Consider the following 22,061-nt stretch of genomic DNA (forward strand, 5'->3'; position numbering starts at 1 on the left):
CTTCCTCTAACATCCATCCATCCATCGTCTGAACCCACTTTGTCCATGTAGGGTCGCGGGGGGTGGGGGGGTGGGGGGTGGGGGGTGTTGGCTATCTCCAGCAGTCAACGGGGAATCAGGCGGGGTACTCCCTGGACAGAGAGCCAGTCCATCGCAGGGCAACACTGAGACACACAGGACAAACAATCATGCACACACACACTCACACCTAAGGACAATTTAGACAGACCAATTAACCTAACAGTCATGTTTTTGGACTGTGGGAGGAAGCCGGAGTAACCGAAGAGAACCCACGCACACACAGGGAGAACATGCAAACTCCATGCAGAAAGATCCCAAGCTGGGAAGCGAACCCAGGACATTCTTGCTGCGTAGCTTCCTCTAACATATCAATAATTATTGCAGTTTAACATTAAACTAAGTTAAATTCAATTGCGTTAAGTTAAATTAAGATGGATGTAAACTACAGTAATCTATGGAGCTGTTTTGAGCATCCCGTGCTGAAGATGAGTGTTAGGACAAAAACTAACCGGAGAACCTAGACTGTGGCCCAGTTCGTGTGCCATGGTCAGCTGGATGTGTCGAGGAGGCAGGAACTGTCCGTAGTTCTGAATTGTTATTAAGCCGGTGTTAAGAGAGGATCTTTGTCCATCACGGAAGATGGTGTGTTGTGAGCATATTCCTCCCCAGTTACCTGAAGCACAAATAAAAAAGAAACAAAGCAGTTATTTTCATTGATGTTCTGCCAGAAAGATGATGCTAAAAAAACTGATGGCTGATGTGTGTAGATTTTATTTTTTAGTAGACCTTAATTCTCATTGTGACACACATTCCTTTCAAAACTGTGACAATAATACAAACTTTACTGAGCTACAGTCCAATAAACTCACAGAAAAGAGTCACTTTCAACGTGGTGTATTGCAGTAGCATTTGTCATTGTGGAACCAGTAATAGCCTAAACCAGTGACGCCCGAGTTATCATCCTGTGAGGCTTTCAGGTCATCAGTAGACCTGCTAAATAGTCGTCGTCGTCGTCGTCTTCCTCCGCTTATGTGGCCTCTAATTATACTTTTTAATTTACCCTTTCATCTCTTTTCAACTATAAAAGTTTAAGAAAACTTGCAAATTTTAAATAAGCGATATAATGAATTAGTATTAAATTGTGGGAATTTTCATTCATGTAGGTAATTTAGAGAGTGTCCTGTAATTGCAAACTGTTGTGTAAATGTTCTTGTTGCAGGTTAGTCAACCAAAAAAGTAGTTGTCTCTTAATTTGTTTGTTGTTTACCAACATTTTAATTCTTTTATTTGTTCACAAAACCCACCCATTAGTTCACATATTTCTGTTTTTGGTTCATGGAAACTAAATTTAGAAAAGTTTCAGACATTTGCCAGACTCTACCTCATATTTTGATTTAGGAGTTAGTCTGTAATTTATTTATTTATTTTTTCATGATCAAAATTCAAGCAACGTGAGAAAAACTCCCCAAAACTCAGGCTTGGTAGTGAACCCTTAAAAACTATAATTTTCTGTGTCCCATGTGTCTTTTTTCCCCATGTGCTGCAGCATGCTCATTTATGTGGTTGTTTTTGTGTGTTTAGTAGTTCAGTTTTCCCTGTGAAAAATTGGATGGGAGGCAGGAGTCATCAGGCTCCTCTACTGTGGAACCAGCTCACAGCTTTGGTCTGTGAGGCAGACACTTTGCATTGTAGACTAGGCTTGAAACCTTTTAATTTGATAGAGCTTATGGTTAAATTCTGACAGGTGTTGGCCCAAGTTTGGATGAGTGGTGGAGTAGAAGGAGGTGGAGTGTATAGTAGGGAACACAGTCGGTAAAGACGGTTCTCTCTGGCTCTGCCTCCAACATTCCTCCATCTAAAAGGCTGGGTTATCCAGAGTAGACTCTGTAGTTATGCTGCTAAAGGCTTAGAGGACATACTGACCACATTCCACAATCTGCTACTTTCTTCTACCACTACTCTCTAATTGCATTATTTTATTTTATTTCAGCTTTTAGTTTTATTTTCTCTCTGTGTTTGTCTCCCCAGAAGAAGCTACAATGGTGTTCTACTGAGCTGTGGTGGCCTTATGGAGGTGGCCATCAGCTGTTAATAAATAGAATCTCTACTAAGAAATCACAATCTAGCCTTGGTCTAGCTTGGTATACAATACAGGCCAAAAAGTTTGGACACACCTTCTCATTCAATGTGTTTTGTTCATTTTTATGACCATGACCATTTACAAAGGGAACTTTTCAAGACTGTTGGAGAACCATTTCAGGTGACTACCGCTTGAAGCTCATTAAGAGACTGCCAAGAGTGTGCAAAGCAGTAATCAGAGCAAAGGAATAGAATAGAAATAGAATCTAAAACATGTTTTCAGTTATTTCACCTTTTCTGGTTAAGTACATAACTCCACAAGTGTTCATTCATAGTTTTGATGCCTTCAGAGAGAATCTACCGGTGTAAATGGTCATGAAAATAAAGGAAACACATTGAATGAGAAGGTGTGTCCAAACTTTTGACCTGTACTGTATTCAGTTAAATTAAATTCAAGTTTATTTCTATAGCACCTAATGACAACAAGAGTCGTCTTAAGACACTTCACACAGTAAACATTTCAATCCAGGTCAGTTTATTAAGCCAATCAGTTAAAAGTTTCCTATATAAGGAACCCAGCAGGTTGCATCAAGTCACCGACTGGTGTCAGTGTCTTTACAGCAATCCTCATACTAAGCAAGCATTTAGCGACAGTGGAGAGGAAAGCTCCCTTTTAACAGGAAGAAACCTCCAGAAGATCTTGGCTCAATATAAGCAGCCATCCACCACGACTCACTGGGGATTGGGAAGACAGAGCAGACATGCACACATGCGTGTGCATTCATGACGTCTGCGCACGCACGCGCACGTGCACACACACACACACACACACACACACACACACACACACACACACACACAACATATACTGTATACCAAGTAATGTTTCTATGGTTACATTGTGATTTCTTAGTAAATATTCTGTTTAGTAAGAGATACATTTTATTGTATTTATCATAGTGACTCTATTATTAATTCAACAGGTAAACTAGTAGTAGCACAAATATATTGTGTGTGTGTGTGTGTGTGTGTGTGTGTGTGTGTGTGTGTGTGTGTGTGTGTGTGTGTGTGTGTGTGTGTGTGTGTGCGCTGTCTTCTTAAACCCCAGTCACTTGTGGTGGATGCCTGCTCACACTGAGCCCGGATCCTGGAGTTTTCCTCTCCACTGTTGCTACATGCTTGCTAGAATGAGGATTGCTGTAAAGTGACTTGATGCTTTCTGCTGGATTTCCTTATATAGGAAACTTTTAACTAATTGAACTGAACTGAACTCATTTGGAATATTTATTTTGTGAAGTGCCTTGAGACGACTCTTGACGTGATTTGGTGCAATATAAATACACTGAATTGAAATGAATTATAGCTCAGCAGAAATCAGAGTCAACAATGAAATATTGAATATTAGAGGACAATTACTCATCTAAAGTTATTATTTCCTTTTTGTTTAGGGTATCAGCAATGGACATGGGAGCTTTTCACAATACCTCTTATGCAACACAGCCAGTTGAAACATTCTAGGAAGGGGGGGAGAGGGGTCTGCTGCAGACAGCCAACATTTTTTGGATGTCACCGGGGACTGTGGGAACCAGAAGCAGGCGTAACGATTTCTAACCAGCATGTTATTTGTTACATGGTAAGCACAACAGGGACGTCCAGAAACGGTCAGGGACAATTAGAGGTTAAACAACAATAACAAGCCCCCTTATCTCTGTTGTACTGCAGCAGGAGGACCCCACTACTGTCATATAGCGTGTGAAGGACACTGTCAATAACAATGCTGTAAACGTAAAGAATTTACCCCCTTTGCTACAATGTAGCTCATCATCACCAGTGTGTGAGTGTGTGTGTGTGTGTGTGTGTGTGTGTGTGTGTGTGTGTGTGTGTGTGTGTGTGTGTGTGTGTGTGTGTGTGTGTGTGTGTGTGTGTGGTTGTAGAACATTAGAAGGTTCCATACAAACACAGGCCATTTACCATTTATTATATCTCACAAAGTTTTTGAGGTTCAACAAGACTGTCAGACTTTAGATGAAGCACATGTGAAAATAAGTTAAACTGTTTGTGATCGTTATCAACAAAAAGTCGGATTTAGAAAGTATTCAGGATGATTTTCTCCCCTTGCATCCTGCTTTTGACCTTTAAAGAAAAAAAGTCACTCAGTTAAATGTAAATTAAACTTCCAACATCAGAAAGAAGAGTAAATTAGCAGTAATCACTATGTTTTCCTTTATTGTGTGGTGGAGTGACTATCATGAAATAAAAAGTCTTCTTTTTTCTGTTTTTGTTTATACTGCGCCATTAATATAGGGGAACTGCCTTTCCAGACAAGAATAAAAGACTGCTGAAAACATCCAAAAACGATTGTTAAAAACAAATTTGCAAAAAATATTTACCTTAAAAAATTTTTTTCATGCTTCTTTATCTAACAGCTGAAATATCTCCTCAGCCTTCATTAGTGTCTACAGGAGTGATTCATCACTAAATTAAACAAATCAGCTGTGTTCATGATCTAAGACATGCTGGAAGCAGGCTGAAGCAGGTGGCGGCCTGCCAGTCTGAAGTTGCAAGTGCGTTATTCTGGCCACATGGGGTGGTAGGGGTCTGAGTGACATTTCATTAACCTTGTAAAGGGTTGTCTTAGCACATACCGGCCCAAGAAAATGCGAAATAATAGTTTACGATAAAATTGTCCCAATGTAGGATTATATGTGTTAAACTTACGTTGTTTATGTAGTATGATAGGAGTGTTGCCTTTAAAAGACATCTTGTCCCATCCAGGTGAGAGAGTAGCATCTGAACTCGATGACCCCACCAGCAATTAAAAATTGGTAGGGATCCAAATTTCTTTTTATTTATTTTTTAATAAGTTCCAGTTTAAAGTGAAACGCTGTTTATCACATAAAGTTATAAATCCAGCAGGGTGAATTCTGGCAACGTCGGCAGCTTGTTTACATCGGTGAATAGCAGCAGGGAGAACGTAAGCTAATGTTTGTAACTTTTGTAAATACCGCTCTCTGAGAGCCCCACCTAGGTGTGCTACTTCTTCTGATCACTGAATTGGGCTTGAACTAGTTGATTAGGTGATGTAGGTGCAAAGGGTCAATAAAGTAGTTCTCTCAAAATTGTCTGAAACCCTCAGCCAATCACACGACACTGACCAAAGTCAACTACTGGACCATCTGGTTGTCTGTCTTACCAAACCGACACACTTCCCTGGGTCCTCCATTCATTAAACTATCACTTATTTAGTACCAGAACACTTATTTACAACAGAACAGGTGTGAGAGGTTCTCCGCTCAATAATACCAGAGAAGGAGAAACAGCCGGCTGCTACCACTTTAACTTTAGGACAAACTACCGGAGTCACCATTTGAAGCCTGGTTTTAGCTCCCTCTCGTATCCTCCGGAAATGCAGTTTCCGGTTCCGGCAGAAAGGTCTCAGGGAAGATATCCGAGGGAAGGGGTGGGTGTCCCGTGGCCGTGTTTGCATTCAAAACCTAGCTTGATTGCAGATTCGCCATAACAGCTTTAAGGATGACCAAAAAGTTGATTCTACTTGTTGTAGTGTGCTTTAAACAAAATAACACAATTTCCACTGTTTGTGTGATTTCTTCCTTCCTATTTTACTTCCAGCAGTGACAATGCATTTACAGGGAATACCTCCTGCTGTGTAGTTCATGAGTGAACAGGAAACAGCTGACAAAGCCTGCAAACAATTCTGCAAACAACTTCTGAGAAACTCAAGGTATAGAAGCTTCGGTCTGCATTGCTGTAGGCAGAGTAAAGGGTTTGAGAAATACGGTCAATGCAAATTGGCTTGAACTTATGCCTAACTGTTACATATGAATTATGAATTACCTTTGCAACAGACATTTTATTTATTCTCTTAAAAATCCAGTTCACATGACTGTAATGTGTTTTGTCCCATGGGTGGGACGCTGGAATGCAACATTTTTTTTAAATCGTGATACTCAGAATTTTTGTTTATTAAAACAAAAATGAAGCTTCTCAAAGCTGAAACTTGTAATTAAAACATTTTTTTGTTAAATTAAAGCTGATGTGCCAATGAAGGACTCCTGAGGGTTGTTTGATGCGGCTGATGGGGCTGTAAATGTGTACGTGCGAAAGTGGCGTTTTCTTATGTCTCTGTTGGATGTATAGAGGTCCTGAAGTTTATGGTTTTGCTGTTTAAACTGGACTGAGTGGAGATGCAGGGCTAGAGTGCATCTGTCTCTGGAGGTCAAACATTATCTAATAGCGTGAGAATGAAATGCCCCAACATCCAAAACAACATTTTATCCACAGTGTGTTTGTGTGTGTGTGTGTGTGTGGCTGTCCATCACACAAGATTTCACCATGTCAACCATGTTGTGGAATGCAGCCAACAATTCACACTATCCCAGGAGCATGATCATGTGTGTTCATGCACATGTTCGTGCATGTGTGTGTTACAGGTTGTCACTAATCCTGAGTCACAGTGGCAAACTGCCCCCCCCCCCCCCCCCCCGCCTTCTGACAATCCAAAGCTGCATGTGGGACATTGTCACTGAAAGAAGCAGGAAAGACCTACTAAAACAGTTCCCAAATAAATAACACACACACACACACACACACACACACACACACACACACACACACACACACACACACAGGTTACAATGATTGCTTAACACTTGTTTTTGCCCACTTTGTGTATTTAGGTCATTGAACACGTTGAACTTCTTCAGGTACATTTGGTGAAACAGGAATTAATTAAAGTCGAAACCAATAGAAACTATTAGTGAATGAACATTTATTTTTATTTTTATCCAACTCAACGCCTGTTGAGTTTATTCTTGTGTAGAAACTAACACTGACATTTACTTTTTAAATAAAGATTGTAACAAAATTTAAACATGTTATAGCAAAAATAACTTTTTTCCCCTTTTTCTGTATTGGATATAGCGCCTTCTAGAGGCCTGGAACCCCCCAAGGTGCTTTACAACACAATCAGTAATTCACACATTCACACCCTGGTGGGGATGAGCTATGATGTAGCCACAGCTGCCCTGGATTGGAAACCCACTGAGACGTAATTATGGCAAAAGAAAATGTGTCTTTTGTTTCATACATCATTTGCCCAACGTGACGTGCTTAAAAGACATCCTGCAAACAGTGTCACCAGTAAAGAAAAGTCTTAATGACATTAGACGGATTTAAAAACGTGTTTGATAAGATGGTCGTTAACCTGAATAAACTAGACACTGTAGTTCATACGTTTTTACTACGAGATCAGAAAGATTAACTACATTTTCTTTTTAAACTGAAATCATATTTGGGATATATTTACAATCATTGGTGGATTTTATTTAATAATGCAACTTAAAGTAGAATCAGTAATGCCCTAGAAGAGAAATTTGACGGCCTTTACCAATCACATTCAGCTTCTTTGCAAACTACCGCCTGTTTGGTGTTTGTCTTGTGACTCACTTGTCTTGCCCTCCCACGCCAGGCCCAGAACTCCACTGTAGTCTCTGTTAGTGAGCAGGTAGGACAGACAGAAGTTGCCCCAGTTTTGCTCTGAAAACAGACTCAACAACTTCTCAGGTCCGATGTACAAAGGAGTCAATGGATCATTCGTGTCCTCCCTAGTCATCACCTAAACAGAGAGTAAAACAAAATGAATTTCCCACAATTCTGAGAAAGTCCCCCAGAAACAGATGTTCATAAATGATGCTTTTCACTGATTACACTAAATGTCCACACGTGGAAGTCAGAGTAACTGTGATGGTTTGATACATCACCCTGAGATTTTAGGCAATTATTCTGTTCAGCTGCATAAGGCTCTTACACGGAGGGATTTAACTTTAAAGTTGATCAGCTTGATTCCATCAAAATCAACCTTGTCGAAGATGTCGTTCACAGCCCGCAGGTACGAGGCAACCTGAGGACAACAAAGGACAAATGTCAGCAGCGGCTGATCCTGATCTTCTGGAAAGTCATCGGAGCCAGCAGAAGGTTGTAAGACATCTCTGAGGTAAATTAGATACGTTCTTTATGTTCCATGTGTCAACAAGTTACATGCAGCAGTGGAAATCCAGCAGGTGAGGATGGTGCTGGAGGAGTTCCATGAATCTAAATACAAACATCTCGGGTTCAAAAACCTGAACTGGGTCAGAACTGACCAACAACAGATCTTTGTTTATTTATACCCTATGATCACGTCACAGCATCACGTACTTTATACTGTGTGTGTGTGTGTGTGTGTGTGTGTGTGTGTGTGTGTGTGTGTGTGTGTGTGTGTGTTTGTGTTTGTGTGTAGACCTTTTACTATATAAGCACTTCAACATGTTTAAAATGAAAGATGGCCTTCAAGGTGGTGAAGGAGGGGATGAGTGGAGAAACAACAGCATGGCCACACAAACCAAGGGGATGGTCTGTCTGATTTACACATTACCAGGTTGCTACTTTGAGTAGCCAGGTTAATTTGGGGATTTTAACGACTGAAATTAACTTTTTTCCCCAGGGAAGAATGTTTAGCTAACAAATATCTTCAATGAACTCCAAAAACAAATTGTTGTTTGCATGGCTTTGGACTTATCCATTGTCAAATTACCTGTATTAAAACCCATCAGCTTGGATTTTTCTCAGACTGTTAAACAAAATTCATGTTCAAACACATTTTTGGATGATTAAAAACTCTCATGCTATTAACTGCACCATAATGTCAAAATGACACAGCAAAAAACTCAATTTACCATCCAAGCTTGAACCTGGCTGGAGCTCCAGACAGGTGCATAAACATACTAACTGTTTTTGTTTTCTGCCCTTTGAAGTTCAGTAAGAGTCAAACTAGGTTTTATCTTCTTATCAGAGGTTAGTTTGACCTTTGGATTTCAATACAAACAGCAGAAGATCTAAAGAAATGTGTAGTTTCACGCACGGGCCACACATGGAGACATAACTGAATTTTGTGGTGAAAAGTGAAATCGTAATTTTGACTACTTTTCTTCAAAATGAAACCCTAATATCACAGAAAGCATGATATTTGTTGCAGATGTTACAGGATCAAAAACGATGATTTGAATGGACGTTTTTGTCCTCTAAAAACTCAAACGTATAGTAAATTAAAGTGAAGCCTGAGGGTTAAACTGTTCAGAAGAAATGCATTAAGCACTTTGCACCTGTCGCTATGATGGCTGCAGAACTGTTCAGCTTTTACCAACAAACGCTCTGTCTCTGACTTATTACACGAGGGCCACAGGTTTTGAGTTCCCTCACAGTTCACAGACACTAGCAAGTCACAAAATGTCCTGAACAGTTTATTATTATTATCATTTACTCCAGAACAACCATCTATTGACCAATCCAATGTCTGAAACTTGACATTGAGGCAATTGATCCACATTCACGGCATCTGGCTCAGAGCCTGCGCTCTATAGAACACCATGTCCTCCAGATGTTCTGCTTTGTGCAGCAACATAACAGCTGTTTATTCAGGGCTGCATCTAGGTTCAGCAGAGGATGGTTCTGTTAATGATGACTGCGATTCTTAATGGGAGTCAAAGATGAAAAACTTAAAAATCTCTGCAATATTTAAGGACCATTTATCAAAGAAAAAACTGAATTATTGGAAAAATTGTTTAGGATTGTTTAGGATTTTAATCCGAAGACAAAACACATGAAATTGTATTGGAGAGTTAAATGTAAAAACATGAAGTGTGCTGAGGTCAGCCAAAGAAGCTGGAATCTTTAGGTCTGATCCATTGTGACTGCATCGTAAACTGAACAATATGTTCCCCTTGACGTTTTATTTTAAAAAGAACTTGTAAGTCTATTGTGCAAGCTCTATTTTTAACAACAGAGAGGGGAAATGTAAACCTCTGTCACGTTTGTGTTTGTCTCATTCTTCCTGGTAACATAAACACTTCATATCTGAAAATCAGCAAAACCCGTTAAATAAAGTTCTGAAACGTAAATGTTTCAATACAGTTGAAGGCTCACCTGAGCCACAACGGCTTCTACAGTCTTGAACCTCTTGTAGTAGAGGTGATCAGTGTGGAGGTGGAGCAGGCAGCTGGTCTTCGACTCGTTAACCGTCCTCCTGACCCGGCTCACTTCTGCCTCCTGTGGAGCGAAACAAAATCAACACGAGGAAGATAAAGAGTGGCATGGGCTGGATGTCCAAGAAGCAGTCTTCATCTATTCAGAATTAAATAATCAACTCCTCCCATTTGTAAACCTTGCTGCTCTTTGAATCAGAGCAGCACCAGAACCTTAGAGTTAAAGGTATAAACTGGCCCCAGAGTTCCGGTGGGAAATGAGAAATTCTACGGCAGGAACTTTGGACAATAATCAGAGAAAAAACATCTGCTCAGGTCATTTCATTACCTAACTGTGGAAAGGATCTCCACCGGTAAACCTGTTGTTAAAAATGGATGTGTGGTGACGTCCCAGTCCTCTGTTCACAATGGAAGTCGGGGACAACCACCCACTGGCTTGATGGTTAAAGATTAAAATGGCTACCCAGGGGAGTGATCAGCCTAATACATGTGGCAGATGTTTGAAAAAGTTGTTTTCAAGACTTTACAACACATTCAAGGCTATCTGCAGACAGCCGGGTCTGAGCTTTGTGTTTTACTCGCTATTGTGTCGGTATCACATCATCCTCCTGGAGCTAAGACCTGCAGTTTGCTCTTGTCCTCTTCATAGGGCCAATAACCGTAACTGAATAAATGAATGTGATCACAAATCTGGGTAGGTTGTAACTGATGAATCAGACACACAAGTGAACTTCCTGCTTTAATCACCAATTACTTTTTTAGGGGGAAATAAATATCATCAGAAAAGAGGAAAGCTTGAGATTGATGGAAGAAGAAAGTGTTGACATATGTTGTGCCTCTACCTGGTTGAGGTTGTGGGTGAGAACGCTCAGATGCTCCGTGGCACAGAATTCATCGGTGTGAGCTGACATACGTGGAAGGACTAGCAAAGTCAGACAAACACAAGCTGTTAGACACACACACACACACACACACACACACACACACACACACACACACACACTCACGTCCTAGCTGCAGTCAAACAGCATGCACAATAAGCTGCACACACAGTCGTGACTGAGCCCTTCAACATGTTCATTCATTTTGTGTTCAAAGAGGAAAAAATAAACAACCCGCAGAATCAGAGCAGAAGGAAGGAGACGGGTCAAAGTGGAGATGTAAGTTTGTGCAGGTGAATGTGAAGACACCAGTCTCTATGTGGATTAGGCTTGCTCCCAAGAGATGTGACTGGTTTGTTACCTCCTTCAAGCCTACTTGCTTGGAAAAGATGGAAAAGCCATAGCCATGAGGTTCATTTTTGCCTCAAACCGACTTATTGCTGTTTTATGGTGTGGCTGAATCTGCGATCCGCTGCCACGTGGACTGGAATAACAAATGCTGCAGTAACATGAGTTGTGGCAGGTTCGGAGTCACTGGCTGGAGCGGATCCGACCTTAATACGTCATCCCAAAATAGAAGCTAATATCTTAATTTGACCTGGAATGAAAAATGTTATAAAACCTCTTAAAAGTTTTTATCACAGAGGAGGCAGCGCTCATTTCTGCCTTCAGTCTGACGGCGCGCCAGAGTTTACGCAGCGTGCACGCTCATTGAATCTGTGTGTGTGTGTGTGTGTGTGTGTGTGTGTGTGTGTGTGTGTGTGTGTGTGTGTGTGTGTGCGGCACAGCTCCATGAGCCGCTCCAGTCACTGTGTCTCGTTATTGGCGCTATTTAAACCAATGTTGTAAAATTACTTCTGCCCAGCCCAGATGTGCTCACATGTGCACCCGTGAGCCGTGGTTCCGCTGGAACGCGTCTGACCTCTGACAGACGCACTCTGAACTTCAGATCTTCAGCGCGCTGTTAATAGCCTGAATGGGAATCATTTCTTGATTTATTTAGTTACATCCACAATGTTCTGTGTGTGAGGTTTACAATGTCAGAACACCTGCATGAGACAGGGTGTTTATTACAATCTGCCAGAATGACTCGCCACCTTCAGATTTCTCCATCATCGTTAAAAATGAGCAAATACGGAACATATCGGCGTGCGCAGGCCAGAGTGCTGAAGCTCGGCGCATTGTTATGAAGCTAGGGCGCATGTGGAGGACACACGCGCGTGCAAAAATATATTTGTTTTCAATTACATTTATTGTGCCCTCTTACTTTTTCTTAAGCCCACCCACTAATGAGTTTATGGCTACGCTAATGGTGACATATGACAGACCTCTCTGAGCTCCGCAGCCATTACACTTTTCACCTCGCGCACCCCCTAGTGGCAGCTCGCGCACCCCGCACCACACTTTGGGAATCCCTATAGAAGATGATAGCATGAAGCATAACAATGACACAGCGTTGTGATGAGCCACATGATCAAAATCCAAGTGTGATGAAAGTCAAACAAAAAGATTTTAGAAAGTTGATTCTTTTACTTGATTTCAATGTTTTCTGGCAGTTTAAAGGTTAAACTAAAGTGTTTTGTGTTTTTATCACAAGTATGATTTCATCACTTGAGTAATAAATGGACAAAAACAGAAAAATCTCGGTTTTTATGTGATGCTAAAAAGAAAAACAAACTGAACAGGCTACTTATATTTTGAACAGTCCTCGTGCATTGTTGTGGTGAAGACACTGGAAGTCAGAGACTCTAATTTACATGCTTGTTTATGTCATTTTCAGCCCTGATTTTTCAGTCAAAAGACCAAGAGAAAGAAATTGTGGAATAAATTGGCCAAAATAAAGTTGTTGCTTTTTTGGGGCCAGCTGACATCTGATTTGCAAAAGTCTTACAGGCACGTCTGTTTGGTGCAGAACAGAACCCTCAGGGACAACTAGGACCGGGGAAGAACCCCCAATCCAGCACCTCCTAACATGCATGAATGACCCTAACTCCAAATAATAAATATAAAGTGTAAGTACAAGTCTAAATTATAATTAACATAGAAAAGATAAGGAAGATAAATTGTTTTGGGATACTTGATTTGGTGAAAGAATGAAATGAACTAAATTCAATTTCTGTTTCTCCAGATTTTTGGTCTCTTCTTGCATAACCATTTGCATTTTTATTTGTTCCAAGATGTAAAAAACTTTTGCATCTTTCTTTGGTTCTAGTTACTTCATTGGTCCTTCGGGTGCTGGAAACTCTGTTCTGTCTTTTCTCTCTCCTCCTGACCTGTTCCTGGCCCGCCTCAATTTCCTGATTTAAAATTTTCTTTGTTTCCTCCATTTCCTTTTTTTGTTCATTATTATTATTACTCTTTCTCCCCTGAAAAGCCTTCTTTTAGATTTTCTCTTTCAAGTTTTAGATGTTCAACCCCCTCATCCAGAATGCAGGGAGCTTAAAATAAATCTCTTCAAATTTGCTCATGTCTAGGATTCTATGTCTGGGACTTGGGAGATCAGGGTTCAAATCCCAGTTGGGTCATACCAAAGACCCAATGCTTACCCGCTTTACACTCAGCTTTAAGGGGTGTAATTAGGGAGTTAAACCACCACCTGAGCGCAGCCACTGCTGCTGCTCACCGCACCCCATGGGGATGGGTCAAATGCGGTGATGTAATCTCATCAGTGTGCGATGATGACCGATGGCACTTTAACTGTAAACCCTTTCATGAGCTGCATGTCACACTGAACAGAAGTTCAATCCCATTCTCAGACACTTTATAAATAGAAGGACTCTGTTTGGACAGCAGCTAGTAGTCTGTGATGCGCTACTGGTCGGATTTCACTAAAACACAGTTGTCTGTGATTTCCAGTCCCTCTGGGACAGCTGTCTCGTTTTAATCTGTTGCAACAGAGATTGTGCCGGATTCTTCAGAGACGCCGTGTTCTGACTACAAGAAGTCAAAGGATGTTGCAAGAGTTCATTAGGTTTATGGTCAAGGATTGAAGCATATCTTTTTGTAGTGGCTTGGTTCCAAGATTGACTTTGTGTTGCTGGGAGTAACGAGGACATCAGTGGAAATTTCAGCCAAAGACCAGCAGTGGCTTCAACATAAAGTGTGTGAAACCAGTTGTCTTCCAGGACCAAGTTTGGTCATTCAGCGTAACATATGCCTGAATACCACCATCCACCCACAGCCCCTCAGCCAATCACAAACCCACAGTTCAGCCTATGTATGGAAGGGGTGGGGGCGGGGCTGCTGATGGGGGCCTAAATGCTGGGTGTTGTTAACCCAGAATTGTTTCCAGACCTCACCTCCTGCATCTCAGACTACATCTCCCTCTTTTCTGTAGGAAAAAAATCTGTCCATCAACACCAACCTTTCTGAAATGACATGAGCTTGGTTAGCCACATATCTGAGAACAACAAAATGGGTTTTCTCATTTAAACAGGGAAAGATATCCCCAGATGAAAAATCAGAGTTCCTGCCAAGGCTTGTGTTTCCAGCTTCTGTGTAACAGTCTTTCTGCTGAGCAGCGTGGTGTAGAAAGTTCCCTTTCATCCAACTAAAGTCTACCTTTACTCTGAACCTAACGGATGTTGAAACAAATCAAAAATGACCTTACAGTGTGTTTCCCCTGTGCCCTGTAGGTGTTGGTTTTCATGCCCTACAGCTTGTTGTTGAAGGAATGGCTTCCAACGACAACACATAAGAGCGTGTGCTCAGCATCAGAACACGCGTTTATCTTCCTCCAAATATTCTGCACGTTTGGTGGGAGTAAAAAAGTTTCGTACGCACAGATTTCCTAACAGTCCCCCCTTTTTGACACTAATGAAGTTTGAATAATTTACATAGCTGTCATTTTGCATAACCTCAGATATTTGCTTTGAGTGATACATGGTAATGCATACATGCAATATGGCAGCTTCTCTGGCCTTACTTGCATTAGCCGGATCAGCTCTGATCCAAAGCATTGCTGTCTGGATCTGGGAAATAAACCCTGATAAGATTTCTTGTATTGCTGCAACACCAAGAGCTCAGCCAGCATCACAGCTATTAGTCAACCTCTGACAGCAACAGATACAGTTTAGAAACAGGCACCTAAATGATATCAAACTGAAAAAGGCATAAAAGCTTGTTCTTCCCTTGAAGGGGTATTAAAAGTAAAACAGCTTCTTCCACATTTGAACAATTCCTAGTTAAACATTAACATATTTCCCATGAAACTACGTTAAACGGAAATACAAGGTTAATAGTTAATTGTTACCCATTATTTAAGGTGAACCACAGTTACAAGGCACAACTTGTAAAGATTGTGTATTTATGGAGTAAGACCCATAGCTAAATGTGAGAATAGCACCCCCTAAACATGAGGCACCTCTGCATTGTTGACATTATCATAAACCATCATGGTTGTTTCAGTGTTTGACTGACAAACTAAGCTTGAGAAATATCTGTTTTTGTGCATCTCAGCACAGGTTTGTAACTCAGCCGGTCTGAGAGGGTTTTGAGTCTCTTGAATTTCCTACAAAGATTCAGTATCTGAGCTCTGATTGATGAATGTTAAAAATCTTCACAGGCAAATCTAAATGGTGGCCAGGGGTGACCGAGCAGATAAACGGCCAAACAAAACAGACAAGAGATCTCCAACTGACTTTAAGCAGGGTGCATGTCTGCAGCTGATGGGGACACAGTTTTATCTTGTACCACTCCACTGCTTTACCCACTTGGGGAGACACCATAGCGGACCATCATTATACCTGTCAGGTCTCCTGTTCTGGCTGGGAAACTTTCATATTTTACCCCTCTTTCCCGCCCTCTGCCTACATTAGCCCTTTGATGCATAATGGTCACTACAGTGGACAGGTACTCAAAATTGTTATTTATTTTTGCTATTAAGCACAGCTGTTGAAGACTTTATTGCATTTGAGCCCCTCCATTTGGACTTCTGTAAGTCAAGCCAACATGTTTCATGTTCAGAATGCACACTGTCCACTGAGGTGGACATGTAATAAATTATTTGTAAATTATTAAATGTTACAAAAAATATTTGTTGAAAATTGATTCATTCACACCTAAAGATGAATGAAAAAAATTGTTAAAAAAATCATGGTTGAAGATTTCATAATTCATTTATCAAAGTGTTAGTATTCTCTTGGAAAATTTCCCATAATATCTTGATTTACAATGAAACCCATCCATTTGCACTCCTACAAGTACTTTCAGGAGGTGCCACCCTCCTTTTCTGGGTTCAATACAATTTTCTTTGGTTCATCTAAATTCAAAAGGTAACTAAAGTCCAAAAGCAGCTATCCACAAGCACAAGGCAGTTAAAAGTACAATTATTTTCTTTTTACTCTTCAAAATAACGATCTAGAATAGCAGGGTTTGATTTTTGTTGACCAGGACCAGGTGTTTTGATCGCATCACAATACCCTTTGTCCCAGATCTGACGGACCTCTTGACATCCACAATCCCACAGGGGCCTGAAGTTCTTCATCTAGAACTTGAGGCCTCCGGACGACAACCACAGGAAGTGAAAAGATACACATTATGTCACCGTTGTTCGTGCTGTACCGGGGTCTTGATTGTTTACTGTAATATCACATGGTTAAATCTCTAACAGCTTCCTGCAGATATGCCGGGCCATGAATGAAGGGACAGGATGTTGTCGACGGCAACGCCAACTAAAGAACAGTTTTACTACAGCCTGGCTCAAAGAAACTGACGTGGAAGCGAAGAGGAAACTGTGGAGTCAGTGCAGATTAGGGGACAAATGTGTGTTTGTGTGTGGGGGCTGTTTGGCACAATCTGCACTGTGTTCCCAGTAAAATGATTTCTTAGAGCAAAGGTTATAAGAATGCAAGCGTCCATGGGTGGCCAGAGAATTGCACACATGCTGAAATACACACACGGGTGTCTAGTTTCTAACATCTGTAATGACTCATCTGGTTAAAGAACGCCAGCTGAGATTCAAACTCAATCCGCTGTTGCAGAAATTGTCTCCAAGTTCCTCGAAAATCTTCCTATTCCCTTGAAAACAACTATTTCTTTCTTCACTTTCCTCCATTTTATTCCCACACCCCAAAACATTTTTTCATCCATGAATAAAATCCTCTTTTCCCTTTCAGTCCAAATACACCCCCATGCTTTCTACTTCATTTCAGCCCCTGAATTCTCAACTCCTCCTCTTGCAAAAATCACACCACCTTCAGTTTGTCTTTTCTTTGGCCCAAGCAGGGAGAGCCTCGAGACCCTCTCTCAGCCCCCTGAAGGCTCCAGTGATACACTGAAGCTGCTCTCCTCGCTGGCCCTCAGTGACCCAGCTGGATATAATTCAGCAGCGGGGATCTGTGACAACGACACAGATGTGCATTTCTGTGCATGTTTGTCATTCTGTGAGGTGTTGATTAAGGAGTCGACTCATAACAAAGATTTCCTTTTTGCATTCTTTCCCATCATCTGCAGAAAGGCTGCAGCTAGAGTGTGAATAGGATGGTTTCTTCCTCCAAATGCACATACATCAGTCTTATTTTACAACTCTGGAGCAACAACCACCACAGAGCCAAAAACATTTTTATTGCTTTATGCTGAAAGGTAAATGTTAGGCATTAATGATTTTAGACTGGGAATAACTCAGCTCATTAAGCAGATACTGACCCACGATCTACAAGATAGGCAGATTGGTGCTGCATCTCCAGAGAGTCTACAGGTGAAGCTTTTGATTTCCTGATCGATCGACGTTCCAACCCTCACCTATGGGCATGAGCTTTGGGTAGTGACAGACAGAATGAGATTGCGGAAACAAGCGGCCGAAATTACTTTTCTCCTCAGGGTGACTGGGCTCTCCCTTAGAGATAGGATGAGAAGCTCGGCCATCCGCTGCTCCTCTACATCAAGAGGAGCCAGTTGAGGTGGCTTGGGCATCTGGTTAGGATGCCTCATCGATGCTTCCCTGGTGAAGTTTTCCAGGCACGTCCAACAGGGAGGAGACCCAAGGGAAGACACAAGACACGCTAAAGAGACTACCTTTTACGGCTGACCAGGGAATGTCTTAGGATTCCCTGGAAGAGCTGGCCCAAGTAACTGGTGAGGGAGAAATCTGGGCCTCCTTGATCAGGCTACTGCCCCCGCGACTCGACCCGGATATGTGGGAGAAAATGAGAGGATGTACGACCAGTCAGCTCAGAATCATCAACCCTTTTCTGTGAGAAACTGATCTGGCGATGTGAGGTGACATGTGGGTTTGCACTCCTCCAATGAAGGCTATGACTTTATTAGTGCCACTTTTCTTTACATGAAAACACTTACCCAAGTCATCCTCATGGTAGATTATAGAGTGGTGATCTGTTGGGCTGCTGGTGTATCTGTCAAATGGCTCTATGTGATATGTCCCATTTTCTGTGTGGATGCTTCCCTCAAACTGTCCGTGCAACACCGAGCCGTGACAGGCGGAACCATGCTCGCCTGTGAGATAAAGTTCAGACAGATAACAGAGTCCGGGCAGACAGATGAAACAGAACAGAGACAACTAAACACAGACTGGGGAAAGGGACTGGTAAGGTTCTGAGTGGGGGCAAGTTTTACAAAAGACTAGAAAAAGAGACGAGATTATGAGCCTTAATGTAACAAATGTCTTCATGCTGATGTTTCGTCTCAGACTTTAAGGTTGGGGTCATCATTTCACGTGGAGCAGACTGTTGTTGGTAAAATTATCAAAAAATGCCTTCATCTGCAAGATTTTTCAGCATCTGATCACAAATGAGAATGTTTTCAGTCGTATCTTTCCAGCATCTAGAAGCTCGGACCAACTCAAAAAGAAGTTGCTTTACATTCAGATTTGAATGCAGGTTGGCAGTTGCCCTGAGCCAAACTCTTGCATACTCACCTTCAAGTGTTCCTGAGTATAAGTGTGAAAGTTCAACAGACTCTGGACCATTTTCACCAATCACTGTGAATTCTTTGTAAAATGCCTCTGAATCTGGTCTCAGGAGCAGATGGAAAGATCTGATGAACACAAAAACATTCAGCAGCTGTGGTCAAAGCTTTGCAGTGTGATGGGAAGAATGCAGCACAGTCATCAGCTGGCTAAAGGCACCAATAACCTGATTAGTTAATTGCATAATTTAATAATTTAGAACTAAGAGTTTGGTGAAAGAGTAACAGTTTGTTGACATTTCAGTGCTTCTGAAGCTGAACGTTACCTATGAAATGCAGTAAAATCCAACTCCAGTGTAACGGCCTGAAGCTTTGTGGCCCTCCTGGCTCTTAAGTGTTTCCTGTGAAGATCCTCCCGGTCATATGATAGGACTTCGTAATGTTTTATATACGGGCTGATGCTGCTCAGTGCACCTGCAAGGAAAGAAAGGCATGCACATTTAAAAAAGCAGGTGAAATCATCTGTCATTTTATCTGCAACCGTTTTAGAAAATGTGTGCTTGAACTTCAGTGTCACTGATGTTAGTGAGATTTGGAGAATTTTAGCATTTGGAGGTTAATGCAATCCCATCAAAACCATTACATTTATTTTGCATCCCTTCATCCTTGCTGTTTTTGTGATTTGCTCAGATTTCCATTCATGTTCTCATGCTCTGTAAATACTCCACCATCTTTATCCACGCAGCATTTTATCTTGGTTTTTATTTTAGTTCTTAACATGTATAAATTCAACATTGTGAATTTTTTAAAGGTGTAGAAAACTCATTTAATCATTAAATTTTCAGTGGTCTCTGGTAGGAATAAATGCCTTGCAAGCTGTACTCAGGGCTAAAAAAGCCCAGAAACGCCTGGATCAGCACAGATAAGTGTGCTACATCAGAGGAGAGACTAAAATGACGGGACTTGGAGTCTTACGTCCTGATATTTGGGCATCTTGCCTCTGATTGGATAACAGCAATGTCACTCTACCACTGTTTGCTCTACAACATAAATGTTTCATCTCCACAAATAACACAAACCTGGACGAGCTTCTATCACGTGGTTGAGCTGCTAATGCTAAAAGTTAGCTTCTGTTAGCAGAAATGTTCTCTGTTAATTCTGGACGCTAAAACAACAACAGCCTTCCCATCATGAGCCAGTATAGGTGAGTCCAAGCTTGACCACCACCATCACCATCTATTTTCTATCAGAAGCTAAAGCAGGAGATAGAGGTAGGAGACTATTTATGTGTTCAGCCTGCATGAAAAACAATAAGTGACTGATTATAATCAGAAATACTAATAAAAAATTCTGAACCACACCTTTAAGTATCTCTGCAATGTTTTCTGGTTTTCTGTACAGCCTTTTACTCCTTATTCTTTAATTTTTTTCTTTCTGGTTCCTGTAGTTTTCTGCACTGTTTTACTTTGCTTTGATTGCAGCTGTCCTACAAAATTTCCCCCACTGACAACAAAGGAAATTTCCATTCTATTCTATTCTAACAACCACATAAAAAAACCTAAGATTTGGCACATGAAATGTAAGGAAAAACTAAACCTGCCATTATTCTTCAAATCTTTACCTCAAAATCTCAAGGTAATCATTGGGTTATGAAATAAAATTTAAATGTCTTTAAATCAGAGCAAATCTGAAGTCTTTAGCAATAAAAGAAAGCCTTTCAACTGCTGGTAGTTAAAGTAGAGGTCTTACAGCATATCTCATGTTTCTTTTTATTTAAGATCTTTTGTGCTAAATAGTGACAGTAAACACCACACATACCTTGACTGAATGTTAGGTCATAACAAACCTTGTTTAATGTTTTCAGATCAAACAAACATTTTGTTTATGTTTTTTTTTTACACTTAACATTTTTTAAATTTTGTTTATATTTTTCTCAAATTTTTAAATGAAATTATTTTTATTTTATCTTTTTGAAATGTTGTTGCGCTTGTGAAGCACTGTCTGTTTTATACCTAGAAAGACACTATAGACAAAACATGTTTCTTCTTTTCTAAGTAAAAAAAGTGCTGGCTGTGATTTCTCAAAAGCTCCTTCCACATTCTTCAACATGTGGTTAAAGTGATACCTATTTGAAAGTAATCCTACAACAAATCCTTTAATAAATGAGGCTGCATCATGATTCACACCTGAGCAGAAAGGTTGCCATGTCTGTGTTTCGTTTTCTAACTGCATTCCTGAGAGGACATGATGAGACATGTCCCACAGACCCAGCTGCCCAAAACAGCAATTTAATACACAAGCACACAAACAACCAGGTCACACACACACACACACACACACACACACACACACACACACACACACACACACACACACACACACACACACACACACACACACACACACACACACACACACACACACACACACACACACACACACACACACACACACACACACACACACACACACACACACACACTTTCTACCTGTGACACAGGTGACCAGCAGAAGCCAGCAGAGTTGAACCATCATCTTCTTATCGTTGCTTTTGTCTTCATTTCTTCTCGCTGTTTCTTTCCTCTCCTCCCTGGTTCACTTCTGCATTTTTCTTTTATCTCTCTCTTTTTTAACTTTTCACACCGGCCGTCTTCACATGTTGGAATGTGTGTGAAAAAGCTTTGACTCAGGATGGAGCGATGAACATCGGCACTGGGGAGAGGCAAATTCAGACTTGTTTGTCTGCAGGTTTTACACTCAGAGCGAGATTTTAGGCAGATCGACTTCTGGAGATTTAAAAATAAAAGATTAGGCTGAAAAAAGTCACGTGAGATGAATTCTTTCAATATTTGAGTCAGCTCTAAAATTTCATATTTAAAATTCACATAAGGGTGATTAAAGTCATAAAAAGAAGCAAACTAAATGATGTAAAACAGAAAAGACAGAGTAGAAAATATCTAATGTGTGATAATGAAACAATATAAAGAAGATTTCCTTCATTTATAATTGTGAGAAAGTTTGTTGTTTGAAAGAAATCCATCCAAATAAACACAGACATGGAGCCAGCTGAACCTTTATCTACTTTCTTGCAGGATTTTCATGCTGGAGTGATTAAACACAAACATATTATTGTTTTATCATTTATTTGCACTCTTGACTAGAAATAAACATGATTATA

The 22,061-nt window shown here is 40.8% G+C and overlaps 1 protein-coding gene across 1 annotated transcript in view; it reads right to left on the reverse strand.

Moving 5' to 3' along the window:
* si:ch1073-396h14.1 (disintegrin and metalloproteinase domain-containing protein 10) overlaps positions 1–21,540 on the reverse strand; it is a 35,646-nt gene extending 14,106 nt beyond the window's left edge. Inside the window, exons 1-9 of the mRNA XM_070554138.1 lie at positions 21,373–21,540; positions 19,210–19,357; positions 18,894–19,012; positions 18,317–18,472; positions 10,982–11,061; positions 10,081–10,203; positions 7,928–8,020; positions 7,567–7,735; positions 531–694 (exon numbers count right to left, since the gene is read on the reverse strand). Coding sequence (XP_070410239.1) covers positions 531–694; positions 7,567–7,735; positions 7,928–8,020; positions 10,081–10,203; positions 10,982–11,061; positions 18,317–18,472; positions 18,894–19,012; positions 19,210–19,357; positions 21,373–21,418 — 1,098 coding nt within the window. The 5' untranslated portion in view covers positions 21,419–21,540. The remainder of the gene's footprint in view (positions 1–530; positions 695–7,566; positions 7,736–7,927; positions 8,021–10,080; positions 10,204–10,981; positions 11,062–18,316; positions 18,473–18,893; positions 19,013–19,209; positions 19,358–21,372) is intronic.
* Between the last annotated feature and the right edge of the window lie 521 nt (positions 21,541–22,061).

This window comes from Nothobranchius furzeri, chromosome 8 (assembly GCF_043380555.1).
Source record: "Nothobranchius furzeri strain GRZ-AD chromosome 8, NfurGRZ-RIMD1, whole genome shotgun sequence".
NCBI classification, from domain to species: domain Eukaryota; kingdom Metazoa; phylum Chordata; class Actinopteri; order Cyprinodontiformes; family Nothobranchiidae; genus Nothobranchius; species Nothobranchius furzeri.